This window comes from Kogia breviceps, chromosome 7 (assembly GCF_026419965.1).
Source record: "Kogia breviceps isolate mKogBre1 chromosome 7, mKogBre1 haplotype 1, whole genome shotgun sequence".
In the NCBI taxonomy this organism is placed as follows: Eukaryota; Metazoa; Chordata; class Mammalia; order Artiodactyla; family Physeteridae; genus Kogia; species Kogia breviceps.
In genome coordinates, this window is record NC_081316.1 from 15,210,827 (window position 1) to 15,229,214 (window position 18,388).

The window sequence follows — 18,388 nt, forward strand, 5'->3', positions numbered from 1 at the left end:
TACAGTGATGTCTCCCCCAACCCAGGTCCAGGCTTCAGAGTACCAGATGTAGGTGGGACCCACCACTTCAAGACACCCCCCCCCAACAGGCACCCACCCAACGTGGCCCTTCTCCCATGCGCAGTCCAGTGAGGACACGCGGTGGAGGAGAAATGCAGCAAATACGGTATGCATGCCTGTACACACACATGCACACACGCACACAATGTGAAGCTCATCTGCCAAATTCACACAGGCAACCATGAAAAGGCAGTCACACGTCACAATCCCATGGGGAGCAGACCTGGGCACACATTTGCAAACACACACACTGGGAAGAGGCCAGGCTGGGGCTGGGGGGGTGGCAGGGAGGGGAGCCGACCGACCGGGCTGCAGGGATGGAGGCAGCGCAGGGAGCGAGCTGCTCTTCACAGCACAATCGCCGTCTGTTGTTATAGCAACTCAGCCCCCAAATCGTGAAACGGATATTACAGCCTCCAGAGGAGGAAGGAGGGAGGGGGCTGAAGATGGAAGGAGGGGCAGTGCGGGGGACCCAACGGGGGACAGGGCTGGGGGGGACCAACAGGTGGCAGAGCCGCAGCTGAGAAGTAACAGGGTGGGAGGAGGAGGTACCCCAGATGAGGAGTAGGCCAGGGGGAGTGGGGTCTCAAAGGGAAAGGTGGGCATGGGGTCAAGGAACTTTGAGGGAGGGGGGCTGAGGCCATTGCCAGGTCATCAGATATTGAGCTTTGCAGGTAGGAGTTGGGGTGCTCAGGCCTCCACTCCCAGGACAACCTGCAGTTGCTGTAGGACACGCTTCAGCTTGGGGGAGGGGGGCTGGGGAGGTAGCTCCCATTCTCAGACTGCTGTCTAGAGCCTCCTGACCCCAGGGGCAGCCTGGCTCAGCTTCAGAACCTTTCGAAGACCCCCAGTCCCCCCTCCTCACCAAGACCAGCCTCTGAAGTGGCCTTAGCCTTCCTCAGCTAGTGGTGACCCCCAAAACCTCCATGCTGCAAACTTGGGAGGGAAGAGCTGGGTCGGGAGAGGCTGCCAGAGGCTGACAGCAGGATCAATATGCATTTCCTCTGGAAGTCCCTGTCCTTCCCGCTGGCAGCAGCGCCAGGCCAGGAGGTTGCAAGCCTAAGGAGTGTGGCCCCCACTCGCTCCTTCCCCCACATCCAGCACTCTGGGCTGCCCCCTCCCTCCCATGATTCTCTGTAGTGAGCTTCCCGTTGCTGGAAGTATACAAGCAGAGGCTGAAAGACCACCTGTCTAGCAAGGGAAATTCAGCTGCGGGCTGAAGGCTATGGCTATACATGACCACCAGGCTCAGCAATTCTACTTTCAAGTTTTAGGCCCCCAAGATTCTGGACTCCTAGAGATTCTAGACCTCCCCCCACCAAACTCTCTGTTTCACGGTTTCCTGGTTCTAAGGCTCTATCCCCCACAATTCTACCTCCCCCCAAGATTCCAGACACATGAGATTCCAGATGTCCCAAGATTCTCTGACTACAAAGTTTTAGGCTCCACAATTCTTGTCCCTGTGGTTACGGACCCCTGCCCTCTGCCACCCTGTGAGGATTCCAGGCGCTGATATTGCGGGTTAATTACTTGGGCCTTTATTCCATCTGGAAAATACAAATATTCACAAGAATCTGTACAACCTTAGGGACACCAGCCCTGGCCCTGCCCTCAGCCGCATGCTACCCTCACACCCCGCCCCCCAGCCCCGGCCTGCTGCCGCAGCACCCCAGGCTCCCTGCTCTGGTCCAAGTCTTTTCTCCAAAGCAGGCATGAGTGCTTGATCCAGTCAGAGCTGGGAAGAAAAAAACAGAGGTTGTGAGGAAGACCCTCCCGCCTCCCCAAAAAGCAGGATTCCACCTGGCCTGGGCCATTTGGACAGAGCACCCGTCCCACTCATCCCCCCATTGCCCCAGCCCTGAGTGGGGAGGCTCTGCCCAGGCTGCAGGGGGGCTCACCGTCAATTACAAGTGGATGTCAAACACGCCGTCCTCCACTGTCTGAACCTCCTCCTCTCGGATCTCTGCAGGGAGGGGGGGGTGTCGCAGGACCAATTCCTGGGTCCCTGTGCCCTCAGCAGCCCTTCTCCCCATCACCGGAGGCACCCTGCCCCATCCCAGAAGCAGAACCATCCACCAAAAGTCAATTCACTGAATGACCAAAAGGCGCAATTTTTGAGGCTCTTTCTCTAAGTTTTCATTTGCCACAGTTGTTTTGCAGCCACTGATTTATCGGCGCGGTTTGCTTAAATGTCAGTTTTGTGTGTGTTTTACATTTTAGACCCCAGCACTTCTGGAAGGCTCAATGCAAATGGTTTCCTCTTTTCTGTATTTGAGAACTTATGCCCTGTGCCTGCCTCTATTTTTTTTTTGTGTGTGTGTGTGTGTGTTACGCGGGCCTCTCACTGCTGTGGCCTCTCCCGTTGCGGAGCACAGGCTCCGGACACGCAGGCTCAGCAGCCATGGCTCACGGGCCCAGCGGCTCCACGGCATGTTGGATCTTCCCGGACCGGGGCACGAACCTGTGTCCCCTGCATTGGCAGGTGGACTCCCAACCACTGTGCCACCAGGGAAGCCCCCCTGCCTCTATTTTTGAGGACTTATGCCGGTCTGAACGGTTGTGGTCAACTGCCTTAGACCCCAGTTTAACATGGTTGTTCAGAGTGTTCTCAGCAAAATAATCATTTGAGGAATTGTCATTCAGAAAACTGACCTAGAACCACCAATGGCCCCAAGAGAGCTGCTGGGAGCTTTGGGGGGCAAGGGACTTTTCTCAGAATAGCCTCCAAAGCAGTCAAAAAGGGAAACACAGGCAAACGGCTCACAAAACTCCCTCTCCAATCCATTGTCAATCCCCCTAACAAAATAAGAGCGAAAATTGAATCTTGAAGTCTCTTTCACTTTTACTCTTTTTTATTTATTAGTCTCTCTCGTCCTCAGCCTCAGAGGGTTGAGGGCTCCCTGGTCACCTTCTGACACCCTTACCTGTCCAGCCCTTCTCCATCACCCTACCAAAATAAGACAATTACACAAACTCTGCAATAGTTTCCATCCTGGAGAAGGTAATACTATGACACCATGGCCTTGCCTCCCTCCCTCCACAGGCCAGTACAGAAAGAGACCCCTTCTTACCTGGAGGCCGGGAGCCTCGCCTGCCAGGGCGGGGCAGGGAGAAGCTGAAGGCGCGGTGGTGGGTATGTGTGGGTGAGGGTGAGGGTGCGGACCCCTCCAGACTCACACTCTGGGCCCGGCGCCGGCACTCAACCGACAGGCGATCCTTGCACTGCTTGTGGCAGTTAACACCACAGGCTGGGAAGGCAGATGGGGAGCCCAGCCAGATCAGTTGATCAGAATACCCTTCACCCCATTCCGCAGGCCTGCACCTCTCCCCAGGCCCCTTTGCTCCTGAGCAGCTGCCCCACCAAAACAAGAGCCTCCTTTCCAAGCGCTGTCTTCATCCTACTCGGCAGTCTGTGCCCTCTCCAAAGCTCCCTGTTCCTGGGCAGCTGCCTCACCAAAATAAAGGCCCTGGTTTTTGTTTGTTTGTTTGTTGTTGGTTGTTTTGGGGGTTTTTTATTTGCTTGTTTTGGTTTTTGGTTTTGGGGAGGTTTTTTTGGCCAGCACTGCAAGGCAGGCGGGATCTTACTTCCCAGTCCGGGGGTCGAACCCACACCCCCTGCAGTGGAAGCACGGAGTCTTAACCACTGGACGGCCAGGGAAGTCCCAACAAAAGCCCTATTAAAGGCTACTCCCTTCACATCAAACAGCATGCCTCTTTGGCTCGAAGGTACTTCACTCCTTGGCAATTACCCCACCAAAATAAGAATATTCACCCAGATAGTAACTCTTCCCCAAAAACTCAGCCCAGCAGCCCTGCAACTGCATCTCACCTCGGCATTTGAGGCCCTGCTTGTAGATGCCCAGGATCTGAAATAGAGGAGGGGACCGTAGTAGGGGGGAGGGGTTTAGAGGGGAAGACTCTACTTCTTCCTTTCCATGGGCAGGGAGTGGGACTGACCCTTCCTGGAGCCTTAGGGCCCCCTCAGGGTTTTGTTCAGAACAGCAAGAGGAGAGGCAGGCGGAATTAAGGTTTGCCTAGGCTGAGAAGGCTCCGGCAGGGGCGGGGCCAGAAGGGAGGGCGGGGTGTGTATGGGGCGGGGCCGGTGCTGGAGGGGTGTGGCTTGGGCGGGGGCTCACCAAGGCCTTGCAGTGGCGGCAGGCGACCGGGCGCAAGGAGTTGCTCTCGTGGAAGTTGTGTACGAAGCCCATGCGGCCACCCAGCACAGAGCTGGAGCGCAGAAAGTAGGAGACCATCTCCTCCTTGCTGATGCAGCCATCCCTGTCCGGGAAGGGGGAGGGCCTCAGCTCTGGGGGCCTCCCTGGGACCACCCACCACCAGCTTAACCCATCCCACTGGGAAAAACCCCTACCAAGTTAAAGGTCCTCACCGACTCCTGATTTTGGACCCCTGGTGCAGGAAAGAGAAAAAGCACTAGACTTGGAGTCAGGCAGATGCAGTAGCTGCTACTAACTAGTTGTATGGTCTTGGGCAAGTCATTTGCCCTGGGTTTCCTCCCTGGAAAAATGGGGATCGTAATTCCTGCCCTGCTCACTTCACAAAGTTGGTGTGTAAACTAAAATTGCTCTGCACTTTCCCATGGGATTATCAGCTTCTGTTTCCCAAAGTGAGCTCTGTGGAACACCAGTCCGGAGCCCTGAGAATTAAGAGATCTCTGATGAGTTTGGGGACCAGGTAAGCTTGGAAAAAGCTGTACCTGTCTCACTCTTGCGAAATCCTGCCAGAAAGGTAATCCGGGGCTTCCCCACAGAGCCATTTTTTTTTTTTTTTTTTTTTTTTTTTTTTTTTTTTTTTTTTTTTATCCATTCACGTATTTTAGGGAAAGAGTGAGCACGTGCTCTGGAGATGGACAGAACACAGTTCAAATGTGGGCTCTACTTCTTCTCTGTGTGACTTCAGGCTAGTTAATCTCCCCATCCCTCGGTTTCCTCTTCTATATATGGGGACGATGATAGTTCCTACACCACAGAGGCCTTTGGGTAAGGATTAAATGAGATAGTGCACATGGAGCATTGACAACAGCGTCTGTAATGGTTAATGGGTGCTGGGCCGCTGGGAGCTATTTCCACCAGGGGTGGTCCTTGTCGGAAACGCCCGCCCATTGTATTGGGTGATCCAGGTGGTTCTTCAAATCAATGGTACGTTGGGACAACTGACAGTTTATGAAAATATGTAAACCTAGGCTCCTATCTCACACTGTTCATGAAAACTTAATTCCCACTAAATCCAGAGCAGTAATGTAAAAAATAAAATTTTCAAAGTATCTGAAAAGGTATAAGGGAAGAATTTTGTAATCTGGAGGGGATGAAGGCCTTTCTACGCATAACACAAATCCGAGAAGCCATAAAGGAAAAGACTGACATATTGAGCACACATTTTAAAAAAATTTTATATGGAAAAGGACAACACAAATGACAGACTGGGAGAAAATATCTGCAAACATACTCAACACCAAGGGTTAATATCCATTAACAGAGATTCTAGAAATCAATGAGAAAGACTCACAAACCCAGTGGAATAATGGACAAAGAACATGAACAGGCAATTTACAGAAGAAATAGAAGTGGCCAGTAAACATATGAAGATATCCTACCCCCACTAGTATTAAAGAAATGCAAATTTAACCAAGACACCATTTGCCAATTAGACTGGCAAAATTGTAAAGCTTATTATAGCATCCACTGTTGGCAAGGAGGTTGGGAAATGGGCACTCGTTTCACTGCTGATGGGAGTGCAAGCTGCCACAACCTTGCCTGAGGTCACCTTGGCAGTCTCTCTTCTAATTTAGAATGTGCATATCTTTTGATCCAATTATCCCACTTCTAGGAATTTCTCCCACAAAAATAGTGGCCTGAGTGCATGGGTACAAAGATGTTCACAGTAGCATGGTGGATATTAATAGCGAAAAACTGGGAACAGTCTACATGTCCATCAGCAGGAGAATGGTGAGGCAAATGACGGCCGAGCCACACAGTGTAATACTCTGCAGCTGTTCTAAAGAATGAGGTAGTTCTGCATGAATCGGCCTGGAAAGATGTCCATGATGAGGGTTTAAGTGGAAAACAAAAGTAAAAAAACACAAAGCATGCAGTTCTGTCAAGACAGTGATTTTAAAACAAAACCAAAACCAAAAAACCCTACTGCCACAAATACCCGGATGCTGGTTAAAATATATCAAAAATTGCTTTAAATGCATAGGTGAGTTTGTAAGAAACGGAAACCCCCACGTTTCAGAAACAAAGAGAGATCTTCGAATTGAGGCAGTGAGCTGCAGCTGCCCCAGGAGCCAGGTGCTGGAGTTTGATACCTGCCTGGGGCCTGCAGGAGGTGCGCAGTTAAGGCTAAGACGCCTGCACGCCTGCATGAAGTTGACGCCTTGAAGGTCTCCAAGGGCTGCACCCTCCCTAAAAGTGTGGCCTGGAAAAACTCCACCCTACCCAGGGAGGTGACAGGGAACCATCTTCAACTCAGAGAAAACTCTGTTTTCAGCTATTTGTTCCCAACGCTGGGAGGAGAAACAAAGCAACTACAATGAACGGCCACTGGCAGAGCTAGATTTATACCATCATCCTGTTTGTCTATGAAACAGACACAGACAAATTCTCTAACAATTTGCAACATGCATGAAAAAAAGACTGGAAAGATACAGGCATTGCCACACCAGTAATGTTACTAACAGTTACTAATGACAGCCTCTGAGTGGGAAAGGAGGAGGGAATTTTCACTTCTTACCTTATACACTTTGCCCACTATAAATCTATTTTACTACCTGGATTTTTTTTTTAACCATGGATTTTTATAATATGGAGAAAACCCCAGCTTTTTGAAATATGGATAACATTAAAAAGTAAATTGACCTGGGATGGACTATAAATTTTGATTGGAATTTTGTTCGCTCAGCAAAACCAGGGTGCGAACATGGTTGCAGGGGGCACGTTTAACCTACTCCAGAGAACCAGCTGTTTGTCCAGATTGTCAGCATGTGAATTGTGAATTGTTGATAAGCAAGTGGGTGCTGCTAATTACAGGCCTTTCTTATCTATTCATTAAGACAGGCTACCCAGGAGTTCGACGTGCCCACACTTTTTGCCAGCTGTGAGCTCCACAAATAAAATGGCATTTATGTAGCAAGAGTCCCCAGGCCACAGTCTTTGCAAGATTCAGGTGGAGTCCCCCCACCCGCTCTTCGGCCTGAATAAGTGAGGTAACCCCGTGCCTCTGCGGCTGGCAGCCTCCTCGAAAACAAGAGCCCCTCCCCACATGGGTGACTTCCTCACTCAAGATCATCTGGTTCAATGTCCTCATATTGCACGGGAGGAAACTAAAACCCAAGGGGGAGTGAGCCTGCCTTCCCTCTCCCCATGCCCCCAGGCCTCCTCACTGGTTCTGGTCGAGGTCCCCAAAGGCGCTGAGGTAAGGAAAGTTCCCACGGATGATCTGGAACTCCTCCTGTGAGATGTGGCCGTCCCCATCGACATCGAAGTTCCGGAACACAGACTGGAGTACAGAGAGGGACACGTGGGGGAGGGGGGGATAAGAGGAGCATCGGCCCCACCCTGCCCACATTCCCAGTCCAAGTGATGAAGGGCGGGCGTCTCAGCCGTGGGTACCTGTCCGTCTCCCCCACCAGCTCCCTCCTCCACACCCCCATCCCAACCCCACCCATCAGCTGCGCCCCGTGCTTTCTGGAGGCTGAGTGTTAGCCCTTGAACCTGGCACTGGTGGTGGCTCCCAGGGCAGTGCCCTGGCAAAACTAGCCTTGATTGACCACTACGGACCTGTCCCCCCACCCCGCAGACTCCAGAGCTGGCTGCCACGGAGTCTCACCTCCACCATCTTCTCAATGTGCTCCACCAAGAGTGCCTGGTCCAGCTTGGGTTTGGCCGCTGAGGTCCACTCCTCCAGCACCAGGGGCCGGGGAGGCGGCGTGCAGCTGGTGGGGCTGGTTGGCTGTGGGAATGGTCGAGGCTCAGAGAGGGCCAGGGGTGAGGAAGCCCAGGGCCCAGTGGAAGAGAGAGGGCAAGCCCTGGGGACAAGGAAGCCTGCCCAACGAGCGGGATGGGTGAGGTAGCCTCTAATCTTGGAACTCCCAGGAGGGCAGAGGTGGGGGAGGAAGAGGCTGGGGCGAGGGGGTAAGCAGCGATTCCGTCCCTCACCGAGGACTTGGAGCGCGGTTCCCGCTGCAGGGACAGCTGGTAGAGCTCATCCTCTGTCTGATACTGATCCAGAGACACCTGGGACACACAGGTCTGATCACGCCCACTGGCCTCCGCTGCTCTCAGGAGCCCACTGCCCAGAACTCAGACCTACAGGTCCACCTAGAGGTCGCAGCCCTGCCCCGAGCCTGGCACAGAAGCTAGACTCAGGACAAAGGCCAGCTTAGAACACATCCCAGCAACCACACGCCGGTCTAGCACACAGACCAGAACCTGTATCTTGGCCCCAAACCTTGAACACGATGCACTGCCAAGATCTCAGCCAAGAATCCAGGTCACACCCCAGCTGAGAGCTCTGAAATTCCCCCCAACATAGAACCCCACCCACCCAGCAACCAGACTCCAGCTCAGATTTCAATCCCCATCTCAGTCCAGAACCTAGAAACAGGTAAGACTTCACTCCCAACCTTAAAACCTAAGCCCCAGCCCAACAATTAGAACCCAGTCCAGATCTGGACTAGAACCCATCTCCTATGCTAGGGCTCAAAACCAAGTCCAAGACCAAGCCCAGAAGCTCAGAGCTCAGGGCCATGTTTAAAAGCCGCCCCTGGGAAATTCCCTGGCGGTCCAGGGGTTAGGACTCAGCGCTTTCACTGCCAAAGGTGCGGGTTCCATCCCTGGTCAGGGAACTAAGATCCCACAAGCCACAAAGCACAGCCAAAAAATTAAAATTAAAAAAATAAAATAAAAGCCAACCCTATACCCAGAATCCAGATTTGACCCCAAACCTTGAACACAGCCCACTGCTAGGAACTCAACCCAGGGCCCAGGCCCAGCCTCAAGTCCACGTGCCAGCCGCAGGGGCCCATAGCCCCATTTGGAGCCTAGAACCCTTCTCCAAGTTCACCCGAACCTTGGGGCTCAGGCTGGGTCTCAGTTCTTCGATCAGAACTGAGAACCCAAGGCCAAGCCTGCAGGACCAGGTGCGGCTGTCGACCCTGCTGCCTGACCCCTCACCGTCAGCAGGCTTAGCAGGTCGGGGTTGGCTTGCACTGGGGGCTGAAGGCTGTTCACCATGGCCAGCTCCTCCAGGATGCTGAAGAGCTGCTTCATCTTGGCCCCATTAAGTCGGGTCCGGGTGGGGTCCAGCCAGTCAGGCAGTGCCAGCTGCAGGGCCACCAGGTCCTTGAGGTGCACACCCAAGATGGGGAAGCGGAAGCCCACGCAGGCTGCCAGTCGGCGCCGGTAGTTGCCATAGTTACCAGTGGCCGTCACTAGTTCTGTCAGACCTTCCCAGAGCTGGGGGACAAAGGGCAGAGGGTCACACACGCACACACATCACATACACATCACATATCACAGGCTCAACTCTCCTTCCCCCGCCCAACCCTGGAAACGTGGGAGAGGATGTGGAGTCAGGGTCAGGGATGGGTGAAAGGTCAAAAGCCTCCCTCACTATCCCCCAACACTGGCTCCCTTAGCCCCTGGGAATCAGAATTCATAGGTCATGAGTTCAAAGGGACACCCACTACCAAATACCACACCTCTACACCAGGCCTGGGCACAGATTATCAAAGAGGGGACTTCCCTGGTGGTCCAGTGGTAAAAAACCCGCCTTCCAATGCGGGGGACACGGGTTCGATCCTTGGTCAGGGAGCTAAGATCCCACATGCCGCGGGGCATCTAAGCCCCTGTGCCGCAACTACTGAGCTCGCGTGCCTCAACAAGAGAGCCCGCGTGCCGCAAACCGCAGAGCCCAGCACTCTGGAACCTGTGTGCCACAACTAGAGAGAAGCCCGCACGCCACAGTGAGGAGCCCGCGCCGCAACAAAAGATCCCGCACGCTTCAACGAAGACCCCACATGCCACAGCTAAGACCCGACGCAGCCAAAAAAATAAAGAAAATAAATAAATAAATAATTTTTTTAAAAACCATTTCACAGGAGAGGAAACTGAGGATCAGGGAGGTAGAGCAGCACAGGACGATGATTTCGAAGAATATTCTTAGTGGTATCATTCGTAACAGCCCAAACTGGAAAAACCCCAAATGTTCAATAGTAGAGGAGATACACAAATCGGGGTGGACTAAAATATTATACGGCAACAGAAGTGAATGAACAATTGCTCCACGTAACAGAATGTAAGAATGAAAGAAGCAAGAAGTAAAATCACATATACAACACAATTCCATTCATAGGAGGGTCAAAAACAGGCAACAAGAAACCCACGTGGCTTTGGGATGCATACATAGGTGGTAAAGCTATCAAGAAAAACAAGGTCAGGAATTCCCTGGTGGTCCAGTGGTTAGGATTCTGAGCTGCCATTGCAGGGAGCATGGGTTTGGGGAACTAAGATCTCACATGCCGTGCAATAAGGCCAAAATAAATGAATAAATAAATAAAAATTTTTTAAAAGGAAGAAAGAAAAGCAAGGTCATCAGCCTTAGGAATGTCATGACACTGTTTGCCTCTGATGTGGAGGGAGTTATGCTCTAAGGTGCTGGTAGCTTCGGGGGCGGGCAGGGTTCTACTTCTTGACCTGAGTGGTAGTTACACAGGCATTTTCTAATTTTTTTTTTTTTTTTTTTTTTGTGGTACGCGAGCCTCTCACTGTTGCGGCCTCTCCCGTTGCGGAGCACAGGCTCCGGACGCGCAGGCCCAGCGGCCACGGCTCACAGGCCCAGCCGCTCCGCGGCATGTGGGATCTTCCCGGACCGGGGCACGAACCAGTGTCTCCTGCATCGGCAGGCGGATTCTCAACCACTGCGCCACCAGGGAAGCCCTCTAATTTTTTTTAACTGTACATATGTTTTTTTTTTTTTTTTTTTGCAGTACGTGGGCCTCTCACTGTTGTGGCCTCTCCCATTGCGGAGCACAGGCTCCGGACGCGCAGGCTCACAGGCCATGGCTCACGGGCCCAGCCGCTCCGCAGCATGTGGGATCTTCCCGGACCGGGGCACGAACCAGTGTCTCCTGCATCGGCAGGCGGACTCTCAACCACTGCGCCACCAGGGAAGCCCCTGTACATATGTTTTATAGACTTTTCTATATGTATGTCACCAGTTATGTTTTTTAAAATAAAATAGGGACTCCCCTGGTGGTCCCGTGGTTAAGACTCAGTGCTTCCACTGCAGGGGGCACGGGTTTGATCCCTGGTCAGGGAACTAAGATCCCACATGTGTGCGGCGCGGCCAAAAAACTAAAATAAAATAAGCAGGGGAAGAGTAAAGCACGAGCTTTGAAGTTCGGCAGACCTGTGAGACTCCACTCTGCTGCTTTCGCTGTGCAACTGGGAAAGGATTTAACCCCCAGGCTCAGTTTCCTCATTTATCAAATGAAGAGGGAGTGCCCAGCCCCCAGCGCTGCTGGGAGTTCTCAACGAGGCCAGTGCTGGAAGGCTGACCAGGCCATTCCCCTGACCCCCCGAGTCTCAAGCACCTTGATGGTCTCCGGGCTCACGTGGCTGTGGGTCTCCTTGAGGCGGGAGATGGAGCTGTGGCTCAGGCCCCCGACCACCGCCATCAGCGTGTTGAAATTCTGCAGCTCCAGGAGTTTCTGGGGAATAAATGGAGAGAGATGAGGCGGTGAGTCACTGAGTGGGCCCAGAATTTGGCCCAGCTTTTCTGGAGAAGACCTGGCAGTGGGTTAGGGGAAAGGAGGGACTCAGCCCAAACCGGCAGTTTGGGAGGCTGGGGGGAAGGGGAGGGGCGGGCACCTCGGCAACGTGGACGAAGTGTGTGATGACCAGGGCCCGCTGCAGGGCTGTGGGCTTGCTGAGAATCATGAGTTGCACCCACTGCGAGACACTGTTGAAGAGGGAGATGAATCGCTCCAGGACGGGATTGTCCACGGTGCAGCCATGAGTCACGAAACTGTGATAGTCCTGGAACTGCAGGCAGGGTGGCCTCAGCACCCTGCGGCCCCTCCCCCCACCAATGGCCACTCCTCACCCTCCAGCGGCCCTTTGGTGGTTACACTGAAACCCCAGACCCACCCTGTGACCCCACCTACCCCAGAGACCCTGCCCCTCCCGGCACCCCCTCCCCAGCCCACACCCGCTCCCTGACTGAAGGCCACTGGGCCGCACCAGGATCTTGCCAAAGGAGCGATATTCCAAGTAGGTGAGATGTGCTGCCAGCTCCATGGGGTCCAGGTGGTCAAACAACAGGGACATCTTGCGCTTTTTCTGTTCCACAGGGTTCCTCTGGGTCACCTGCCGATTCCACTTGTAGGTGGGGCTGGGGGAGTGGGGCGGGGCAGTGAGTCCTTCGCTGGAGGTGCCCCACCCCTCATGGCCCTACACTCACGCCACTCATGCTGACCGCGAGACACTGTGCAGAGCACGAATGTCCCCAGTCCCAGCACCTCCTGCAATCTCCCCCTCATCACGCACTCAACACAGATTTATGGAAGACCTACTCTGTGCCAGGCACTGTGCTAGGCGCTGGGGGTACAGAGATGAGCAAGACACGGTTCCTGCCCCCGAGGAGCTCACAGTCTACTGAGGGAGACAGACACAGAAACAAACAATCACGAAATAGCGTGGCACAAGTGAGGAGGTCTTTGGGCAGAGGTCTGCACAAAGTGTCATGGAGGAACAGAGGCAGGAACGACAAATTCTGCCCTGAAAGAGTCCATAGACACTCCACACTCGTGCTGAGTTTTGATAACACGGAGGAGGAGGCAAGGGGACGTGAGCAAAGCGCCATGGTGGGAAAGGATGCAGGGGCTGCAGAATGGTGAGTGGACCCATGCAGCTGCGGTATGAGGTGCCTGGCATAGGGTGGTGGGCTGTGGAAGATTAGCCAGGAATGCCAAGCTGGCCTGAGACTATGAAAGGCCTTAATCCCCAGCCGAGGCGTTTTGAAGATGATAGGGAGCCAGAGAAGGTTTTTAAGCAAGAGTGACATGACCCTCACCCATTCAATTCAACAAACATTTATTAAGTGCAGACGGTGTAGGATGCTGAGTGCCCTGCCCAGCCCTCCGAGCTCCCCCCACGCACACGCTCTCGATGTCGATGAGGCTGCTGTGCCGGCGGTTCCCTTCTTGGTCTAGCAGAGCCTTCAGCTCCTTGATCTGTTCAGCGAGCTCAGGATTCAAATCAAACTCCGCTGGGAATGCTGAGATCCAGTACCTGGTGGAGGTTCAGAGTCACCCAAGGCAGCCCTTCCCCCACCATTCCCTAGGACTGTAGTTCCCCAGAGATGGGGAAAGAGCCTCAAACTGTGGTTCCCCTCGACAGCTCTCTCCTCCCCCACCGGCACTGGGCAGATCAGAAAACAGGGACCGGGCCAGGACCAGGAAGGGGCAAGCCTGCGGCAGCACAGCCACCATGGACAGAGCCGGGTTCAAACCCACATGACCAGCTTCCAGAACGAGCTATTTCCACTCCTTCAGGCCAGTCTGAAGCCTGAGATAAGGGAGCAGAGGAGTGGACAGAGCTCCCAGAGGAAGACTCACCTGACCAGATGGCATGTTTTCACCTGAAGCGAACTGGAGTTGTCCTTCCGGGATTGTTGGTAGGTGAAGCAGAGTTAAGGAAAACAAGGATGGAGACTTACTCTAGAAAAGGAGGCAGGGGATGGGACCCAAGTTCTTGGGGGAGGCTGAGGGCAGGGCCTGGTTCTAGGAGAAATTCTACGGGTGGGGGTCTGGGGCGGGCAGGGCCCAAGTTCTGGAAAGGGGCTGAAAGCAGAGGTGAGGTGTGAGCTTTGGGAGGGTGCCTGGGTGGAATGGGGGCCAGATTCTGGGAGAGGCTGAGAGCAGGACCTGCGTTCAGGGAGAGAAGGAAGAGGCAGGACCTGCGCTGGGAGTAGGAACAGGTCCTAGGCTGTGGGCAGGAGAGCGCAAGACCTAGGCTGGGGAGAGACCCGGGGATGGGGCCTTAGTTCTAAGGGGAGGAAAGGGGTGGAGCTCAGGCCCTAGCTGAAGCCTGGGCCAATCCTGAACTCTGTGATGTGGGAGCGGCCCACGCTCTAGGAGCGAAGCCCATCCTCTGCCCCCGCTGGGCAGCGGGGCTCCCTTATGGACGCGGACTGCAGGGCCCTTGGCGAGGCCGGCGAAGGATATATGTGCAGCAGTTTTGCCGCCAGCTGAGAGGAAGGGATGTACCAGGGGTGCATCATGAGGAACATGCGCACCAGCTGCGGGTCCCGCACCTTCCCGGAGTCATCTAACTCCGAGGGGTCAAGGAGAAGCGGGTTGACCCTACGTCCCGCTGCTGCGGTCCCTAAACCCTACCCCGCAGCCTGCCGGGTTTCTGGCTCCCGGCCGCCTCCGGCTTTCCCAGGGCTCCGAAACTAGGAGGCAGATTATACAGTAAAGGTAGGGTGGAAGAGGGATAAGGCAGGATCCGAGGAACTAGGGGAGAGCAGCGTCTGAGTCGGGCCTGTAGTCTGGAGGGGAACCAGCTGGGGCGGAAGGAGACGGGTTCCGCGGGGTCAAGAATCCAGAGGTCATTTCCTGAGTGCCTGGGGAAGGGGCACCCCTTCACCAGATAAGCCACCCCCCATCAGCCGGAAACAGCTTCCAGGCCGCAATAGCGAGTTCCTCCGGATCCCCCGGGGAGACAGATAACGGTCCTCACGGGTCAGAGTCTGGGGACCCCGCCGTCCCTCCCTTCAATGCTGGTATACTAGGGAAGGGAAACCTTTTCTCTTTCTGCACCGTGTGGATCTCTCTACCCCGGGAGGAAGAGGAGACTTTCGCCAAAGAGGCTGCAGGATGCGAGTTGGGCAGAGGTCTGCCCTGGGAGGCAGGGGTCAGGGGTCAGGCTCCCGGCTGGTCTCAGGCTGGGCGTGTCCTCCCGTGCCACTCACCGAAGGCTTCAATGCAACCACGGAGCAGCTCCTCCACCGTGCAGCCCTTGTCCAGGTCCAAGGTGCCCGCCATGGCCTCCGGGCGCGGTTAGGCTGGCCAAGCTGCGCTCCGAGAGCCTCCACGGGGCTCGGACCCGACCCCTGTCCCGGGAGAGGCAGAGCAAGAGTCTGCGGAGGCGCGGGCCGGGGGAGCGGCCTCGCGGACAGAAATGGGGCGGGGCAGGCACGCCCCCTGCTGGGCAGGGGCGGAGTCGTCCGCCGCGGCCACTCCTGGGGTTAACTGGCCCGGGATGTTGCAACCCACCAGTTGGGAAACGAACTGGCCAAGAAGCTTCCGGCCCACCCTTGGAGTCGTGGGAGGGCTGAGGGACCCCCCCGGGGATGGGGACGAACCAGAACTCCGGGGGCTGGTTAGTGTCCCAGCCCCCCTCCCCGCAGGCCCTCTTCTCCTCACGTCCTCTCCCCAGAGGCACCTGCAGCACCCCGCAGCTCAGTTCTGCGCCCCTCCCGCTTCCCTCCCTTCACAGCCTCCCTTCCCCCGCAGGGTTATTTTGGGAACCCAGAGCCTGAGGGGACCTCGGAGGAATTTCTCCCTGGGATGAGAGGGGGGAGGAACCCAGGCGTCCTGCCCGCATCGCCCCCTCCCGGGCTCCCCGGAAAGGGAGGCGGGGCTGTGGCAGCCCCCAGGGCCCTGCCCTTGAGGAGGCGGGCTGGAGCGGAGAGGAACATTCCTTGGGGGGGGCGGGGCGGAGAGGGCGGAGCGGGGAGCCCACTGCGGCCCGGGGGCGTCAGCGGGAAGCCTGAGCCTGGGAACCGCGCGCTCCCAAGCCACCTCCTCCGTGAAGGCCCCAAGGGTCCCGGCTCAGCCCTTCCGCAGTCTGTCTTCAACCCCAGAACCTGACGCAGGTCCCCATACTGCACAGTCGAACTGAGTGCACACACAGGCCGTCCACACTCGAGCACAGAGTAGGCTGCCCAGAAGGGGGCGCTAGCACCGTGGGGGGTGGAGAGTGCCTGTACTACTCCACCAGCAACTCCAGTCACTGGCGGGAAGATACGCACCCATGCAGAGACAGCCGCTCATTCCACACCCGAGGCCAGGGACCCACATCAGGGTGCAAGAATGCCTGAGGCTCCCCAAAAGCCGAGCCTCAGGCAATTACCTCCCATACTCTCTCTCTCTCACACACAATGGCACCCACACCCCTCGCACACCTGAACGAAGGAAACCTCGGACACACATACCCAGCTCACTACCCCAGAATGCAAACCCGTTGAAGGGGCCGGCTTCCGGCCCTGCTGCTCACTAGAGGCAGGCCAGCCTGGAGTTCCGCGGCCACAGCAGCGCGACATCCGCACACGTGTGCACACACGCAAGGCAGTGCACCTACACGCATGTACACTCTCCCACACATGCACACACCCGGTGGGTACGCACACACGCCCATTCCGCCCCCGCCCCCTTCATCTGCGATCCAGGGCCAGCCCTGCGGCCCCAGCGACCTGACATCCCGCACCCACGGACGCTGGCAAAGCCTTGCCCCACAGAAGGTACCCCGCCCCTACACATACTCCCCCGGCCTGCGGGCGGGGAGCGGGGGGCTCCTCTATGGAGTTCTCTGGTAGACTTTTCCTAGGAGCCACCCAGAGTCATCGCCGCCCGGCTCTCCCGCTTCCTCGCTGTGTGACCTTGAGAGTCACTTGGCCTCTCGGAGCCTCAATTTTCTCATCTGTCAAATGGGGGCTTCGCCGGGGAAGGTCCTTTTGAGACGTGGCTAGGAAGAGCCGGGTGCGCCCCGGATGCCGCTCCCTCCCGCGCTTGTCCAGGGAGCTTCGGGTCTCTCGGCAGGTCCCTCCTAGCCCTGACCCGGGCCGCAGACTCCCCACCCACCAACACACCCGCCGCCCCCAGCCCGTCTGCGCCGCCCTCGAGGGCCCCTAGGGGCCGGGCCTCCTCTGCCCTGCGGCCCCCCCACCCCCCCGCCCCGCGCTCGCTCACTCACTCACACTTGGGACCCGCGGCAAGAAGCCCGCACCCGGCCAGGCTGGCGCCACCTCCGTGCTCTCCCGCCCGCCGACCTCGCTGCGGCTGCGGCTCCCGCCCGCTCTCCGCGCCGCGGCCCCGCTCCCCGCCGCCCCGCCCCCGCGCCGCGGCCGCCCCCTCCTCTCCCCTCCCCTCCTCTCCCCTCCCGCCCCTGCGCCGGGCTCCGCACCGGCGGCTGCGCCTCCCCCATCGGGGGCTCCCTCTCGCCCCGCACGCGGCGGTCCCTGCAGCAGCTTAACCCCTGCCCTGCCGCGCCGCCCGGGAGACCAGGGCCGCGGGCGGGGGGGCTGCGCCACGGGCCGCGCCGAGGGTGGGTGAGGGGAGGTCAGGCCGCGCGGGACATGGAGGGGGGTAACTAAACCACCGGTCCTCCCCCCTCATCACAGACACCCCCCTGCCCCCCGCCCTGCCTGGTGTGGGGCAGAGGAAGCCGGGAGGGGCAGGAAGCAGACTGCGGTGGGGAAGGGGCGCCCCGCCCAGCCCCCGGCCCGGGTTCCTGTTTTCGAGACAAACCGTTCCCACGGGGCTAACCCGGCCTGGGGCCGGGCGTCTTCCTGCGGGCAGCGGGGGGCACAGGTCAGGTAGAGATCGGGGGCGTGGGCGCGGCGGGTCCTTGTGATAGCCTGGGGGAGGGGCTAGGACAAGGTGGGAACACTTGCGGGAGAGGGGCTTGTGGGGAGGGAGGAATGAAAACGCGGCTACCTGGAGAAGGGGCCTCGAGGTCTGGGGATGGAGGGAGCTCCAGTTCACACAGGAGGGACTGGGGCCCCGGAAGCCTGGCTCCCCATGAGGCCAGATGAAAAGGAGCAGCTGCAAGCGACGGGTGGGTTCTCCGACGCTAGAAAACTGGAGCCTGGAGGCCTGGCCAAACCCCCCCGCCCCCGGCAGAGGGGAACTTGGGAGGGGAAGCCGCAGGCGGTTGGGGTCCCCACAAGCCGGGCCTAGGGGAGCCGGTAACCGTTTCCGGCTGTTCAGGTTCAAACACACTCGCTGTGAAACCATCGGGCCCCAAACAAATCTTCTGAGGCTTGCCCCGCCCTGCTACCCGGCTGCGGAGGCAGGACCTCCCCCACACCTCAATCTCGGTAAAACGAGACCTACAAACAGGCCCCTTCTGGTCCTTAGTTTCCCCAAGTGAGGAGGGGCAACACCAGCCTAGCCTAGACGGTCTGTGTGTGTCTCCCGCCCTAACACTCTCCTTACTTTGGACCTAGCGCAGCCACCTGCTGAGAGACCCTTAAACGCCGCAGTGGGGCGGGGCTAAGGGCGGAGTCAAGGCGCCAACCACAC

At 56.9% G+C, this 18,388-nt stretch overlaps 1 protein-coding gene across 4 annotated transcripts; it reads right to left on the reverse strand.

Annotated features, from left to right (window-relative positions):
• Positions 1–1,577: 1,577 nt before the first annotated feature.
• RASGRP2 (RAS guanyl releasing protein 2) lies at positions 1,578–17,936 on the reverse strand. 4 transcript variants are annotated; one of them, XM_067037538.1, is made up of 17 exons: positions 17,801–17,936; positions 15,055–15,195; positions 14,306–14,408; positions 13,697–13,759; positions 13,239–13,370; positions 12,321–12,471; positions 11,949–12,122; positions 11,672–11,788; positions 9,252–9,533; positions 8,235–8,312; positions 7,906–8,028; positions 7,460–7,575; positions 4,197–4,338; positions 3,890–3,926; positions 3,132–3,308; positions 1,959–2,023; positions 1,578–1,795 (listed from the first exon to the last, which is right to left on the reverse strand). In XM_067037538.1, the coding sequence occupies exons 2-16, from the start codon at positions 15,125–15,127 to the stop codon at positions 1,965–1,967; spliced, it is 1,827 nt and encodes a 608-aa protein (XP_066893639.1). In that variant the 5' UTR covers positions 15,128–15,195; positions 17,801–17,936; the 3' UTR covers positions 1,578–1,795; positions 1,959–1,964. The 4 variants fall into 4 exon arrangements, with proteins under 4 accessions (XP_066893639.1, XP_066893638.1, XP_066893640.1 ...); XM_067037537.1 differs by lacking the exon at positions 17,801–17,936 and adding an exon at positions 17,062–17,169; XM_067037539.1 differs by lacking the exon at positions 17,801–17,936 and adding an exon at positions 12,653–12,734 and having other exon boundaries at positions 15,055–15,226.
• Positions 17,937–18,388: the final 452 nt, after the last annotated feature.

Excerpts from the sequence above, each read along its gene's own strand:
- RASGRP2 (XM_067037538.1), bottom strand. The coding sequence starts at position 15,127 with ATGGCGGGCACCTTGGACCTGGACAAGGGCTGCACGGTGGAGGAGCTG. Across the intron at positions 14,409-15,054 it reads TGGTTGCATTGAAGCCTTCG|ATGACTCCGGGAAGGTGCGG; the intron begins GTGAGTGGCACG and ends CCTCGGAGTTAG. Across the intron at positions 2,024-3,131 it reads GCGAGGCTCCCGGCCTCCAG|AGATCCGAGAGGAGGAGGTT; the intron begins GTAAGAAGGGGT and ends CCCTCCCTGCAG.